Raw genomic sequence first — 15773 nt, 5'->3', positions numbered from 1 at the left:
CAGTAAATGGTGTTGTTAATGTATATGTTTTGTTGAATGTATGTGTGAGTGTACTTGTTGTGGTCACCCATCCACTGGGTGGCCATTCCCGATGTTGCTTAACTATTTGTGTAAGTAGTATGTATGTGTGTTGGTACCTAGGAGAATTTACATTCAGTAACCATGGCTAGCACAGCTGTTTTGTAGACGATGTGGCTCACCCTGATGGAGCAGGGTTTGCCTAGCATATGTTACGTTTGGAAGTCTGTAACGCTTCATCGTGTCAACAGTTCGCAACTTGCACTTTTACTTTAAAGTGCAAGTATCTGCGGATGTTAAGTAATAATTTTACAGCATCTATAGGTGTTAAGTTGGAAAGTACAGCATTGTTAATTAGCAGCATTTAAGTAGTGCTCCCGCCTCGGATTCCGTGAGTTCCAGTGCTTTAAGGAAGTGAGGAGTGAGGTCTTTGCTTGTTACTGGGCGGGGGCGGTATGCAGGGCGGGATTTAATTTAGTTGAGGATCAGTTGCTTGGCAGGCATGGGAAGTAGAGGCTGATCCGGAGTTGATATTAGCTTGGTAAGAAGACTGATCAGGGCATGGGAAGCTTGGCAGGGCTGGGTCGTATGGGCGTTGGTAGAAGGTCCTGGGTTCGAATGGTGAAGTGTATTATGGCTGAGTGGTGTCTGTGGTGAGTAGTGGTGAGCCTGTAAGTGCCTGGCGCGTCTGTAATGGTCTCGAATTGCCTTCTTCAAGAACGGGCAGCCAGGAAATGAGGCGGCGTGACTGCCTTGGCAGTTCGCGCACCTTGGCTGGCTGCGTGGTACAGTGCACTCAGTGTGACGATGGGGACCGCCACACCGATTACACCGCTGAGCCTCTGAGCACGAGGCTGCAGAGTGGTTCAACCGAAGACAATTGAAACACTGTGTAATGAGTGTTGTGTGAGGGGGGGTGCGTGTTCGTGTCTCTGAAGTGTAGGTGTTGGATGTGAGCGGCGCTGACTTAGGGGCAGGTTTTTTACGCCTGCTCCCAGTCTGAGTGTATCTGGAGTGTGTTACCGTACCCGGTTGTGAGACTAATGGGGTCTCATTCCCGGGTTCGGATGCTGGTGGGGGGGGGAGTGTTTCCGTGCCCGGTTGTGAGATTAATGGGGTCTCAGTCCCGGGTTCGGATTCTGGCGGGGGGGAGAGGGGTGAGTCCAAGATGATTGGAGGGTCGTCTGTTTGTACTGTCTGGTGCTCTTGGTTTAAGTGAGTTTGTGTGGTTTTTGTGAATGTTAGTGGTGTGTGTGTTGCGTCCAGCTCAGTTTGGGTAGCTACTTCGGCGTCTGGCGCGTACCCAATGCATACTCTGTAACGGATGTCCCTAGTTTTTAGGTGTTCAAGAATGGCGCTATAGCTGCCCTCAATATCCATAGGGAAAACAGTTATGCATCCATTAGAGAGCTCCTCTAAGAGCTGGACGTGCTTTATGACTGGCCCGAATGGCGGAGTGTATCAGGCTACTCGGACCGCGCAGGAAACAGCAGAGGCTAGCTGTCGGGTGGGCTGCGCGGCGATAAGTTGGGGACGTGCTTCCTAGCTCCTTTCTCGTGCACCCTGCGTCCCGTGGGGGCGGCGGAAGGTTTAGTTCAAGGTAGGAAGGGATAGCCAAAGGATTAATGCTGCTCCTCAAATGAAAGAAGTGCTGCCCGCCTTGTTCAGGGCGTCCTGGCGCAGGTGTGTTCCATGGACAGCATTTCCTCAGCTCCCTCTCCATGCCGACATTTAGGGGCAGCCGCCGTCGTCGCGACGCCCCCGGGAGCGACCACCGCTTACCTGAAGGAAGTCCCATCCTTCCTCTAGCTGCCAAGGCAGAGAACTGTTCGTGGACTCTAGCCACTTTCGAATGAGAGCAAGGGACGTTCGGCCTTCAGGTGGATTTCTGCAGTAGCAAGGAGACCCACCGTAATCTGCCTCTAATAGCATTGCATAAAAGGGCATAAAGAAGGAAACATATAAATTAGGGACTAGTTTCCACGACTTGTCAGATTCCAGGTCTCTTGCTAGCTCTTTAAGTTCATTTTAGTCGCAGTATTTAGGGCCATAGGCACTTGCCTCACGGTCAGGTACCCTCTCTCACTTCCTGCTGTTTTAAGGCCCTTGTAAGGGAAGAGAAGAGAAGCCTAGTTAAAGAGGAATCCTAGAACGTCTAGGTGTATTTCAGGGCGTACCTAAAGGCCCAGACCGGAAGACAGCCGGTTAAGTCTCACAAAAGACTTTGTCTCTGACCTGTAGGAGGGAAGCACAGCCTGGTAGAAACGTCCCGCCTACCCCGGGCAACAAAGCCAGGACCGAATATCTCTAGGCCTATTCACAATCGAAAAGAAGCCCATATATAGTATATCTACACCAGGCGGTATTACTAATTGTTCCAATATTACAGCCGATCGCGTCCTCCCTCAAGTTGGACAGCTTGAGGTAGACAGAAGCTTCCGAGGGAGCTGCCTACAGAGAACAACTTCAGAAAAAATTGGATGAGAACAAGAGATACAATGATAGGACCCATCTTAAGACACCCAGGACTTATTCAGTTGGTTTTAGAACGATGTGTAGGCGGTAAGAACTGTAGGGGTAGACCAAGGTACGGACATGACAAGCACATGTAGGATGCAATAGTTACATAGAAACGAAAAGGTTGGCACAGGATAGGGTGGCGTGGAGGGCTGCATCAAACCAGTCTACGGACTGGTGACTCAAACAACAACAACAACAGTAGGCTAAGGCTATTTAAAAAAAAACAACTACCGCTACTACTATGTCGACGACGACGACTTTTACCTAACTTTCGTAACCGACCTTTGGTCTCAAAGCTGCCATTAAGTGAGAGTATGCCTCCTTAAAATAACCTACTGGCTGCGCCGAGAATCGATCACACTATTAGCAGCATAGAACGAAGACGATCGCGTGAACTGACTTCAAATAATAGTATTAAAGTTTGAGGTTACGTCGAATGTAATTACAAAAAGGCTACGCAATTACTTCTTTGACTTACAAGTACAGCGGCATACCTAACCTCAAAAAAGAATAAGGTCAGTAAAGTGCGAAACCGCGAGAATGCTATGTCCCTTTCGACGTGTAAGGAACTTTTTCTTTCTTTCTTTCTTTCTTTCTTTCTTTCTTTCTTTCTTTCTTTCTTTCTCCTGGTCCGAACGACGCCGGGAATTGCAGGAATACGTGTTGGGTTAACACGTTGGACGTTCAATTCTTACTTGCAGATGGAAATCAGGAAGGAAGGATCTAACACAGGGTAGATGCACGGTTAACACAACTTCTCTCGCCATGTGGATTCGGTGTGATTATACGGCTGGATGCCCTTCCTGACTACAACCTTCCTTCCTTCCTTCCTTCCTTCTACTACTACTACTACTACTACTACTACTACTACTACTACTCCTACTACTACTACTCAAGTTTGTGCTGTAAAAGAATACCCTGGGAAGAAAACAGGAGGATTAGGAGTCCTCTTCCCTCAAATATCAATTGAAGTACCGTAATGAGGGGTACCGAGTCATTTACATTCATGGGAGGATATGCGTAAAGGGACCTGATGGTATTTAGGCCAGCTGCGCTAGGGTTACTCTTCGTATGACTAGACCAGACCAGTACCGGTACGGTACCTCAAGATTTTTATTTTTTCTTAATTAGTTTAGGTTATCCAAGCCTAACCTGCAGTATCTTGCACCCGAAATATCTAGCATCTACCCTGTAATGAGAAGATGCAGGCCTCCTTCCCAGTTTTCAAGACTGGTGATGATAAAAGTGTGCGTAATTTAGCTTGAAGTTAGCAGATCCACGATCAGTTTATGCCCCTTTTCTCGGTTCGCTGCAATCATGTCTTAGAACAGGGTCTCCATTCTAGGCCTATCAATTCCTGCGAACTCGTGAAAGCAATCAGGTAATGAAGATGATGATTGTAGTTAATAACATTAAGAAGAGAAGTTGAGGTGTTTGTCTTCAGCAGAAAAGAGGATATAGGACCCGGGTAGCAGTGAAAGGGCGACCGTGTTAGACGCAGGATACCTAACCTCCCTATTCTTTGAATTCTAACCGGTAGTACTAAGGTAAGGAGGAAAAAGTAGGACGTACAGGTACGCAGTGTTCAGGTGCTGGGCAAATGGACGTATTATTGCCGAAGTACGAAAAATCCCTACCGGCCTAACAGGAACTAGTAGTGGTAGGTAGTGAAAAATGTTATTTACTTTACGCCCCACTAACTACTATTTACCGTTTCCGGAGACGCCGCTGAGGCGAAATTTTGTCCCGCAGGAGTTCTTCTATTTTACGTGCCCGTAAATCTACAGGCATGAGGCCGACGTGTTTGGCCATTCAAATACCAAGGGAGTGAACCGGAATCGAACTCGCCAAGTTGAGCTCAGAATGGCCTATTTAAATCCAGGACGGTAACGGTAATGATATGGGGAGTTGAGGTTAGTTCTATGGAATTCATCACTTGCCGAAAGGTCGGTCAGCCGACGTGCAGGCTACTGAAATCGAGCACTTTCCTCACGTCACCTAACCTAAAACGTCACGACACTTTCAACTAACACTTGTCGTCGAAAACGTTACTTTCTCAGTCTTATTAGGAAACCGTCTCATCTTAGGTAGAAATGCAAAGTCCTGGGAGTCAATGCTACGATTTGTCGGAACACGCGCACAAGGGTCACTCTCCTGCACTAGTACATCATCGTTCGTAAGCAAGCTTATGAGAGACGCCCAGTTACCTGCAGAGAATAGCGCACAACAGACTTGCAACTTATTACCGAACGTCGTCGTTATATCAACGGGTCAGCGATAGTATCTTATCTTACCTGAAAGAACATAAAATGAAATCATTTTTCGCCTCTTTGAAGGGCTGCTACATGCGGCGTGCGGTTGCTAGGACACGGCTTTCATTGTTATCACGACAGTGTCGATGACGTTGTTTGGAAACCATCTTCCTCGCGATTTTCTTGGCGGGCAGGGAGATTCGAACCCACGTTCCGCCCTGGCACTGATTACCCTTCTTACCTGTAATCTTACGCGAAATAGGACGTAGTAGAATGAAGAGTTAAGTATCCATGAGGGGCCTCCTACAGACAGGGCGCACTAAGCTGCACTAACCTAAAAGAAAAATAACAGCACACACACACACACACACACACACACACACACACACACACACACACACACACACACACACTCTCTCTCTCTCTCTCTCTCTCTCTCTCTCTCTCGCATAATAACAATAATAATAATAATAATAATAATAATAATAATAATAATAACAACCATCATCATCATCATCATCATCATCATCATCATCATCATCATCATCAGGTCAGGTCAGGTTAGGCGGGCACCTCGGAGGAAGTTAAGTATCTACAATAAACTTGAATCATGTTGGAAAGTTAAGAACATCTGGTTAGTTTCACATGTAACAAAAATCGATCAATTTCGACATTTGTGCAGCCGTAAGGCTAAAGTTGATGATAAAGGGTTATTTAGAGATCAGAATAGTAGGTAAAAAGGGAATTGAGCCAACGGCACGTGGTGTTCCCAAGCGGTCACCCATCCAAGTACTGACCACGCCCAATGTTGCTTAACTGCGGTGATCGGACGAGAACCGGTGTATTCAACATGGTATGGCCGTTGGCGAGAAAGGAAGTCTTCATAGATGCATGTGTACAGAAGGCAACGGTTATTTATTCTTTGGAGGTGGGCGGGCGCGTTGTCGAGACGAGACTTTGCTCGGAGATCGCGACGGAGGAGCGTACGAGGGCGGTACTGAGCGCGCGCGGCGGGGCGCGGCGGAACCTAACCCGAGTAGTTTTAACCTCACTTCGTCGTAACCTAACCCCAACTCGACCCAGGGCCTACATTCAATCCCAACCAATCTCCTCAAGAAAGAAAAGAAAGAAAGAAAGAAAGAAAGAAAGAAAGAAAGAAAGAAAGAAAGAAAGACCCAGGGCCCCGTGGTAGTAGTAGTAGTAGTAGTTGTTGTTGTTGTTGTTGTTGTTCTTGACGGCGGTGCGATTGTCGTTTCAAGCGGCAAAAGGACTGAATAATCCGTCCGGCTATGATGGTGTTAACGACGACGATTATTATTATTATAATTATTATAATTATTATTATTATTATTATTATTATTATTATTATTATGAGGTTTTCTAATTTCTTTTGACCTTAAAGTAACAATGCTAACCACTTTGATGTGATGTCCCCCTTTTCACTTGCCTTTGGTTTGCTTAAGGGTAAGAGGCTAACACAACTGCTCTTTTTTTTAAAGGTGTGGTGGCCCTGAAAAGGGCCGTTTCTTAAGAAGGGTGGTTATTCCCTGTAGCTCCTTACTTGGAGCTGGTGTATTTGGTGACTGCTTTGGTGCCCTCGCTGACGGCGTGCTTGGCCAGCTCTCCGGGCAGCAAGAGACGGACGGCAGTCTGGATCTCCCGACTAGTGATGGTGGAGCGCTTGTTGTAGTGGGCCAGACGGGAAGCTTCAGCGGCGATACGTTCGAAGATGTCGTTGACGAAGCTGTTCATGATGCTCATCGCCTTGCTGGAGATGCCAGTATCAGGGTGTACCTGTTTAAGTACTTTGTAGATGTAGATGGCGTAGCTCTCCTTCCTCTTGCGCTTCTTCTTCTTATCTCCCTTGGAGATGTTCTTCTGGGCCTTGCCGGCTTTCTTGGCGGCCTTTCCGCTAGTCTTAGGAGGCATGGTTGTCTCGTGTAGCTACTGAGAATCCAAACGAATGGCTGGGGGCACCTTTTTTTTTTTTTTTTTTTTTTTTTTTTGTTGATGGCCAGTGGATGGGAGCCCCGGGGCGAAAATAATGCCCCCCTACTCATCTGTTTCCAAGGTGTTGCCGATGAGGCAGGAAGTCTCTGTTCGCGCTACACTGGCGGGGGATAAAGCAATCTGTCAGATAGACCAAGGGCCTATCGTCAGAGAAGAAACCCCCTCATCGCTACTAATTTGTGCTCAAGCGAGTAATTTATTAGGAAATTGGGTCCTTCTTAACAAACGGCACTTAACAGGGGAAAAATTTTGACGTAATTTAGTGAGTCATTGGTATTAATTTGGAAAAGGCCGAAAGGGTTGGCAGGTTCGAATTTTAAAACAGATCATAAGTGATCCAAGGGCCACGGTACTTCAGGCGAGTCCGCGGCTTCTTGGTCCTCATGATCCGTTTTAATAATAGAATACCAGGGTCCTCTGATAGGTTCGAGAGGATCCTAGCCCTGGTCATCCTCACTATTTTATTTATCTGAGATCTAAGTGTGGGGATACGAAGCTCAGCCCGTATCCTCTTGTTAGATTTCAGATATGGTGCTCTGGTCATCATTCGTAGTGTCTTATTCTGAAAGGTTTGTAATTTGGAAAGTGGAGTCTTGGCAATATAGCCCCAGGCCTCGCAGCCATACAGCAGGATGGGCCTAATACATGCTAGGTAAATATTTCTCTTGATGGTGGTAGAGATATATTTATTGCCTAGCAGAGGTCTCAGTGCTTTCATCCGTGCCGTGGCACGCTGCCGGGCCTGTTCTATATTGTATCTCCAGGACATAGTTCTGTCCAATATTAAGCCAAGGTATTTAATTTGGTTAGTCCAAGACACGGGGACGTTATTAATAGTGAGGCGATCAAGGTTAGGCCGGCGCCGGGTGAAAACAATTGCCTGTGTTTTATCCGCATTTATTTTCACCTTGTTCCGGAGACACCACTCCCAGAAGGAATCGATCCATTGTTGCAGTCGTCGGACGGCATAGTCATTTCGTTTCATGCCGATGTAAATGGCTATGTCATCCGCATACTGCTGGATCTCTACTCCATCTCGTGTGGGAAGATCGTTCACATATAGGCCGTAGAGAGTGGGGCTCAGCACTCCACCCTGTGGGACTCCAGCTCTGAGTGCCCGAGGGGTAGATTGCTCCCCTTCACAGGAAATATAAAATTTCCTGTTAGTCAAATATGACTGAATAATTTTGACTAGGTATGTAGGAACTTGATATAGTTCCAGAAGTTTCACGATTAAATTATCGTGCCAGACAGTGTCGAAAGCTTTCTCTACGTCGAAAAATACTGCTGGCACGCTACGGCGCATATTGAACGACCTTGTGACATACTGTGTCAGGCGCAGCGCCGCAAGGGGGGCACTTCGCCTGGACCTGAACCCAAACTGCTCAGGTCGCAGTATGTTGCGGGTGCTTAGGTATCCATTGAGGCGTGAGAGAAGAAGTCTCTCGAATATCTTAGAGATATGTGATAACAGGGTTATCGGACGATAATTTTGAGGGAATAATTTATCCTTCCCTGGCTTCGGGAAGACTATCATTTTTCCAGTCTTCCAGACGTCAGGGAAGTATCCCAGTTTAATACAGGCCGAAAAAATGGTAGCTAAGAAAATTACTGCCCTGTATGGCAGTGACTTAATTTCTTTATTAGTAACCCTGTCATCACCGGGAGACTTCTTCTCGTTTAAATTTTTAATAGCCCTGCGAACCTCGCGAGGCTGGAAGTCAGGTACGTTAAAGTCAGGTGTCCATTGTCTTTCGAAAGCCAAGGCTTTTCTGCGTATCTCACGGGTCCGTCGTTCGTCATCGTCATCGTCATCGTCAGCTAAGTTGTGAGTTACGCACTGGCTTTCAATAGTATCCGCGAAAGCCTCAGCTTTATCATAGGGGGAGAACACCAGGCCGTGCCGGCCGTGGATGGCACGCCGGGGTTCTTGGGTTCGAGTCAGACCGCGAGTGACACGCCAAAAGTCGCGTTCTGACTCATGCTCTGAAAGATGTCGGCAAAACTCCTCCCATCTTTCAATCTTACGCTCCAGCAAGCGATTGCGGACTTCGCGGGCTAATTCCTGGTATTCCGCCCGGTCAGCGGGGTCCCGGAATCGTTGCCATCTCTTCCTGTATCTATTTTTAATTTGGATCAAATCCTTAAGGAGATCCGGTGTGGTATCATCCTCAGAACCAGGACAGTGCTGAGAGCGATTATTATTATTATTATTATTAATTTTGGCTGCTCGAATGATGTATTTCCGTGCATTGCTGACCTTATTATTAAGGTGCGCAATCGCACGGTCCACATCATTCTCGCTGGTGACCGGAAAGGTTTTCAAATTTTTGTTGACATGCCACGTGAATTTGTGGTAGTCAAGATTTAATTTAGGTACAGGAAGTGACGGCTCTTCAAGCCTAACCCAGGTAAGATTGAAAATGATGGGTTTATGATCCGAATTTAATTCGTCAGGGACTAAGAAATCAATAGCCCTGTTGTAATACTTAGTGACTGCGACATCTAAGACATCAGGTAGGCCACCATTATCCGGATAGAAGGTGGGCTCCGTTGGGGCATATACACTGATGTCAGTATCAAGTGAATGTTGCTGGAGTATTCTCCCCCTAGGATTAATAGTCCTGGAGTTCCAGTCGGTGTGCTTGGAATTCAAGTCGCCTCCGATGATAGAGGGCGTATGGCTTTGATTATTAAGTAAAATATCTAGCTCAGCCGTGTGAAGCGGAGCTTTGGGGGGGAGATAGGCCGCGAAAATTCGATAATGATAGTTATCATGTCTAATCTCGATACCGAGAGACTCAATAGCTCCAAGAGGGAGAGGGTCGATGATGTGATGAGTAAGTTTAGACTTAATCAGCACAGCCACTCCCCCGCCCTCTCTGTCAGCTCTATCTTTGCGGTATACCGCAAAGTTCTTAATTTTGAAAGGCATATGGGGTTTCAGCCATGTTTCCCCTAGAAGGAGGATATCAATGTTGTGCTCAGAGATAAACGACTCGAGTTCGTATCTCTGAGCAGAAACACCCTTGCAATTCCAGGCACAAACCCTAAGGTCCATAGTCAAACAATGACAGCCTCTTTAGGGCTCTGAAAAGTACTGAAAAACAGCACTTAACAGGACTCCAATCTTGTCTATCATTGTTTCACATGACCTTAGTTTGGTCATCGTGTCTTTAATAATAGGTAGCAGTTTAGAAAAATTAATTTGCCTCACAAGGTTCAAAATGTCACTCATGCCCGAAAAGTCGGAGATGGGTGACGCTTCCTCTGGGGGGGCAGGGTTCGATGCAGGGGCGGGGGCCGCCTGGGCACCTCCAGCAGCAGCTGCGTACGAGAAGTTGGGATCAACTTCACGGGAGGGGGGGAGGACCTTTCGCTTCTCGGTTTTCAAGACCTCCCTAACCATTTTCTGTTCCATGATGTTCCGGAACAGCTGGCATCCCCTCCAGGAGGCGGGGTGTTCGCCCTGGCAGTTGGCGCACTTAGCTGGTGCCTCCGGGTTTAGGGGGCAGGCAGCAGCTGCATGGTTTTCACCACACTTTACACATCTCCTAGGCATTTTACAGTAATTAGCGGTGTGCCCCCACCGCTGGCATCGATAGCATTGAGAGGGGCCTTCACGGCCCCTAAAAGCCTCAATTTTGACCGCACACCCACACAAGTATTTGAGTGAGTAAATGGTCTCGGAGAATTTTTCCTTCGGGAGTGTTACACTCATAACACTCAAGGGTATCACTTTCTTGGACGTAGCATCACGTCGCGTGTACTGATACACGTCCTGTGGTTGATATCCGAGTGCTATGAGTTCCTCTCGAACCCAGTCCACGTCTACTGTTGAAACAATATTCCGAATGATCACTTTGAGGAGCCTTTTACTCGCGAGCTGGTGCGTGTAAAAGCTCTTGTTGTTCTCCTCGAAATACTGTTTCAACAGTTGGTAATCCTGCTCATTTTCCGCGTGGAATTTCAGAGCATCCCTAGTATTGATGACTCTGATATTTCCAGTGCAGCGGGTCCTCAAGTAATTGTAGTGGCGCTGGTATTCTGATTTGTCATGCACCACTATAGGTGGAACAGAGACTTTTTTCGGGGTCGAAACATCCATGGCCTCGCCCTGGTTTCCTTGCGAGGAGCTCTGCCCAGTCTCATTATTATTAGGGGTCGAACCCACGACCCTATCAGGCCTAGGAGGCTGAGAGGGGGCAGCGCTCGTAGAGGGTTGAGGTGCAGGAACGGGGGCAGGGGGGAGGGGGACTAAATCAGCCGCAGACATATTGCCCTCAGTGGGCAAGGAAGCCAGTACACTAAACGAATTAGAGGTAGGAACAGGCTTGGGACGTAGTTCCCTTCTGGCCTGCTTCTCTCTAGCGTACATATTTCTAATTTTCTTAGCTACAGAATGATTGCTGCGGAAGGCGGCAGCCAAGTGAGCCGGAAAGTCACCGGTTCTGGAATATTCTTCAAACTTCTCCCTTGTGAGGGAGGTGAGAAGATTAATGGTAGAGCCGGCTCTAGATGCCGACGAGGTGCGATTATCGCACCTAGCGCGCTTTATCGTGTCAGCAAGAGGTGGGAAATCATCTCCACCACCTCCCGGTGGCGGGGAGTTAGCCATCATGCAAATACAAAGTTACCAAGACAGGCACACCAGAGCAAGCAAACTACAGCAAGCGATAGCACTTACCAGTTATATAGCAGGGAATTTGCCAAAAGGATTGGTACTTAATCCACTTTAGCTATTCACTGTATATACTGTAAAGTATTAACGTTTGCACCACCAAGAAAGAGCTCACACCAGTCACACAGCGGGAGAAAGCAGTACGTAGCGTCCGTACAAGTTGCCAGATTGTTCTCGAAAAATGGGGCACCCGGTTTCAGCGTGTATTTGAAAGAAAACGCCTGTGTCGTACTAGCCAATGGGGGCGAACTAGCTGCAGCCTCATTGGCTGGCTCGCTGGCTCGCGTAACCTGCCAGAGTACAAAACTGGTGGTCACTAGTCGGAAAAATACCATTTGGTGCGAAGCAGACTAGCAGAGCATCATGTCAGGACGAGGCAAGGGAGGAAAAGTTAAGGGCAAGTCCAAAAGCCGTTCCAGCCGTGCAGGCCTGCAGTTTCCTGTCGGGCGTATCCACCGTCTCCTCCGCAAGGGAAACTATGCAGAGCGAGTGGGTGCTGGTGCCCCCGTGTACCTGGCTGCGGTCATGGAGTACCTGGCTGCTGAAGTTCTTGAGTTGGCAGGCAATGCAGCCCGTGACAACAAGAAGACGAGGATCATCCCCCGTCACTTGCAGTTGGCCATACGTAACGATGAGGAGTTAAACAAACTCCTGTCTGGTGTGACCATTGCCCAGGGAGGTGTGCTGCCCAATATTCAGGCAGTGCTCCTGCCCAAGAAGACCGAGAAGAAGGCTTAATTGCCTTAGCCTTGGTTTCCCAGGCAAAAATTTAAAAAACGGCCCTTTTCAGGGCCACCAGCTGGTTAAGGAAAGAGTTGCTTGTCAGGCTTTATTGCTCAGTAGTAAAAGACGTATCAAAAGAGAAAGAGCAGTACAGTACATATAAGTCTCTAATAATAATAATAATAATAATAATAATAATAATAATAATAATAATAATAATAGTGAAACCAAGAAGAAGAAGAAGAAGAACAACAACAACAACAAAGAGAAGAACTGTGTTTAGTGTCCCTTCAGTAGCAACAGATGCTGGAATTTAGTGTTTAGGACAGAAAATAGCCTAGCCAACTTAAAGATATATTACACAGTTTATTTATTGAAGGAAGGAAGGAAGGAAGGTTTCATAAGAAGTACTTTTAATATCATACCAGTTTACGGTATAACCTTCAAAACTGGAGTAGGTTATCAGATTATTTATTTAATTATTTAATTATTTATTTATTTATTTATTTATTTAGAAAGAAGCCATGTGATTAGTTTCCAAATGAAAGAAAGAAAGACAGAAAGAAAGAAAGAAAGAGAGAGAGAGAGAGAGAGAGAGAGAGAGGATCAGATACAGATATCTAGTGTCCATTAAAAATAAACTTCAGACTAGACTTCATTACTAACGTTGAGGGCATATTTTCTTCTCTGCAGGGCTCGAGCAGAAGTGTACAGTACAGTACCTCCTAGGAAGAAGTGCTGCACAAGCAATGCTAGAGGAGTACTGGACACGGGACACTAAGCTCTTTTGAGAGGTAAGTGGTGGCCCTGAAAAGGGCCGTTTTTTTTAAACACTGCATGCCCCCTGCCGGGAGCACGCTCGGAAGAGATCTAACCGCCGAAACCGTAAAGGGTACGTCCCTGTCTCTTGAGGGCGTACACTACGTCCATGGCGGTCACGGTCTTCCTCTTGGCGTGCTCGGTGTATGTTACGGCATCCCGGATGACGTTCTCCAGGAAAACCTTGAGCACGCCACGAGTCTCCTCGTAGATTAGGCCCGAGATACGCTTGACCCCACCTCTGCGGGCGAGACGTCTGATGGCAGGCTTGGTGATGCCCTGGATGTTGTCTCGGAGCACCTTCCTGTGACGCTTGGCGCCTCCTTTGCCGAGTCCCTTTCCTCCCTTGCCTCGTCCGGTCATGGTAGATCAGTACAACAGCGAGTTCAGAGCTCGAATGTGCCAGGCCCTGAGCCTGAGCCTCGCATTGCGACTGCTGCCGCTTGAAGAGCGGCAGCTGTGGTTCTATTGGAATTCCCGACCGATTGGGTCCTTATATTCCATTTTAATATGAGGCTCGTAGAGCGTGCAACTCATGGTAGTGTTTGGTATTAGGATAATTTATATTAAATTAAATTGCTACAGTAATTCTTTCCTGGAGTTCAGGAGTGTTCTATGGTATATTTACAGTGTCTAACCTAACATTAATCTAAGCCTACGAATTAAATTTAGCCTAATAATTAACATTAATTGTCAGTGTGTATATGTGACATGGTATCTATATACATGTATGTTCCTTGAAGTGGTTCGTATTCGGCCCTTTTCAGATTCGATCGCCGTAGTTTACTGACGAGCAAACATATGGCGATAGACGACTGCCTCCAGGGTCATTCCTTTGGGCGGGTATATTATGTCTAGTAACATGTTCGATATTCTGTCTGCAATACCGCTGGAGTGGATGTGGTTCATTAGTATTGTGTGCCTTTCCTCCGGCGGTACTTGTGATAGCATTTCTAGCGCCTCCTCTCGGGTTGGGGGCATTGTTCGTGTCTGGTAGGCGTAGTCTGCCTGCTTCTTCTTTCTTTGCATTTGCTTCTCCGGCTGAGACTTTTCCTCCTCTTCTGGTTGAGGTAGTGGGGGGAACTCTGTCGGTCTCAGCTGGAACGTCTGTGCGGTGGATGTGCCGGGTGCCTCTTTCTCCTTCTTCTTCCTGAGGGTCTGCCCTTCCTTGGCTCGGATTATTACGGGACAGCCACCGTAGTTAGCAGTGTGGTTGCCCTTACAGTTGACACAGGTAAACTGTTTACTGTCAGTGAGGGTACATTCTGCAGTGCTATGTGCCCCCGGGCACTTGACACAACGCGGCAAAAGGTTACAGCTTTTGTGCGTGTGCCCTGTGCGCTGGCAGCGTTTGCACTGTGGCGGTCCTGCGGGTTTTTTCGGTCTTTCGACTTTTATAATCAAATCCATCAGTGTATACTCGTTGAATATCTGTCTGGATTTTTCGGAGTATTGGAGTGTTACGGCGAACAGTGGGATGGGCTTTCTCTCTCTAGTTACCTCTTCCTCTGTGCCGTTCTCTGTACGTCTTCTTATATTATAGGTTTTGCTCAGCTGTACTGTCTGACAGACTGGGTATCCTTTTTCTGTCAGCTCGCTAGTTATGTCTTCCGGTTTCGTGTCAAGTGGCAAGTTTCTGATGATTGCCTGAATTTTGCCGCTCGGTTCGGTTGGGTGGGTGTAGAATGCCACCCCTTGGTCCTTTAGTGCCTTCACTAACGCGTGGTAGTCTTCCATAGTAGTCAGAAGGTATTTGACTACGTTATTTCGGACTACCCGCGCAGTGAATTGTCCGTTAATACACGATTTGATGAAGTCTCTTCGGCCTGAGTAAGGCATGGCGTCCTCTTTGATGATGATGGGAGGAGGTTTTCGCCTTGCTGTTCTACTGGTTGTGTCCATGTTTATTTCTTCAGGTATTTTCTCTAGCTGTTCGTACCTGTTATTTACGGGTACTGGTTTTGGAGCAGTTTTTTCCTTCGGCTGGGCAGTTTTTCTGTTCGGTGGTGTTATGAATCCATCAGCGTCCGTAGTGGTATGTACTCTTTTGGTTTGAAGTGCAGATTCCTCGGTGATGACTGGTGACGTGTCGGCCAAGGTCCTTTTCTTCATGGTAGAGGGCGTTCCTGCTTCACCCTGGGTCGAGGTGTTGGGGCCTTGTGTCTCTGTTCTCAGCTTCGGTACCTCTTCTGATACCGGGGTCTGCTGTTGTCTTTCGGCCGTAGGTGCTGGTGTACTTGTTTTCTTCTTCTTCTTCTTCTTCTCGTGAATGAGGTTGACTAGGTTGTGCGAGGGTTCATCCCCTAGATAAACCTCGCATCCTTCGTCTACAGACTCGTAGTCGTCCTCGTCTTCATACTGGGGGGAGTCCGTGGTCAGCGTTGCAGGTTTTAGCCTGGGGTGTGGCGGCGCCATTTCGAAGTATGGTCTCAATGACTCGGCTATCTGGTTGATATGCGAGCCTAGTGCTTCATCTACTGTCGGCAGGGCAGATTTCAATCTGGGGTCCCTCGGAGGCTGATTGTAGTACTGATTGCGTACCTCGAGTTTACGGGCTAGGTGTGAGCCTGGTGTTGGTGGATTTCCGACATAACTAGGACGGCCCGAGGCTACTCGATCCACCCCAGACCGGCCAGGTTTGCCGGAAGTGTTGTTCTGGTGAGTGCGGCCTGACATGGCTTAGCAGTGTAGGTGAGTGATGTGCACCAGGTTGTGTAATCCTACCTAGATTGCACGCTCTACGAGCTATC

At 47.4% G+C, this 15773-nt stretch overlaps 1 protein-coding gene and 1 non-coding gene across 2 annotated transcripts; both read right to left on the bottom strand.

The window, feature by feature from the left end:
- Positions 1–5538: 5538 nt before the first annotated feature.
- Positions 5539–5657, bottom strand: LOC137501391 (5S ribosomal RNA). Its single transcript, XR_011018534.1, has one exon. It is a non-coding gene; the product is annotated as a 5S ribosomal RNA (ribosomal RNA).
- Positions 5658–6347: 690 nt separating this feature from the next.
- Positions 6348–6719, bottom strand: LOC137501261 (histone H2B). The gene has a single exon (XM_068228167.1). The coding sequence runs from the start codon at positions 6717–6719 to the stop codon at positions 6348–6350; it is 372 nt and encodes a 123-aa protein (XP_068084268.1).
- Positions 6720–15773: the final 9054 nt, after the last annotated feature.

Source organism: Anabrus simplex, chromosome 6 (genome assembly GCF_040414725.1).
Source record: "Anabrus simplex isolate iqAnaSimp1 chromosome 6, ASM4041472v1, whole genome shotgun sequence".
Taxonomy (NCBI): domain Eukaryota; kingdom Metazoa; phylum Arthropoda; class Insecta; order Orthoptera; family Tettigoniidae; genus Anabrus; species Anabrus simplex.
Note: the sequence above shows the minus strand (reverse complement) of the source record. Positions and strands in the feature narration are given on the sequence as shown.

Excerpts from the sequence above, each read along its gene's own strand:
- LOC137501261 (XM_068228167.1), bottom strand. The coding sequence starts at position 6,719 with ATGCCTCCTAAGACTAGCGGAAAGGCCGCCAAGAAAGCCGGCAAGGCC.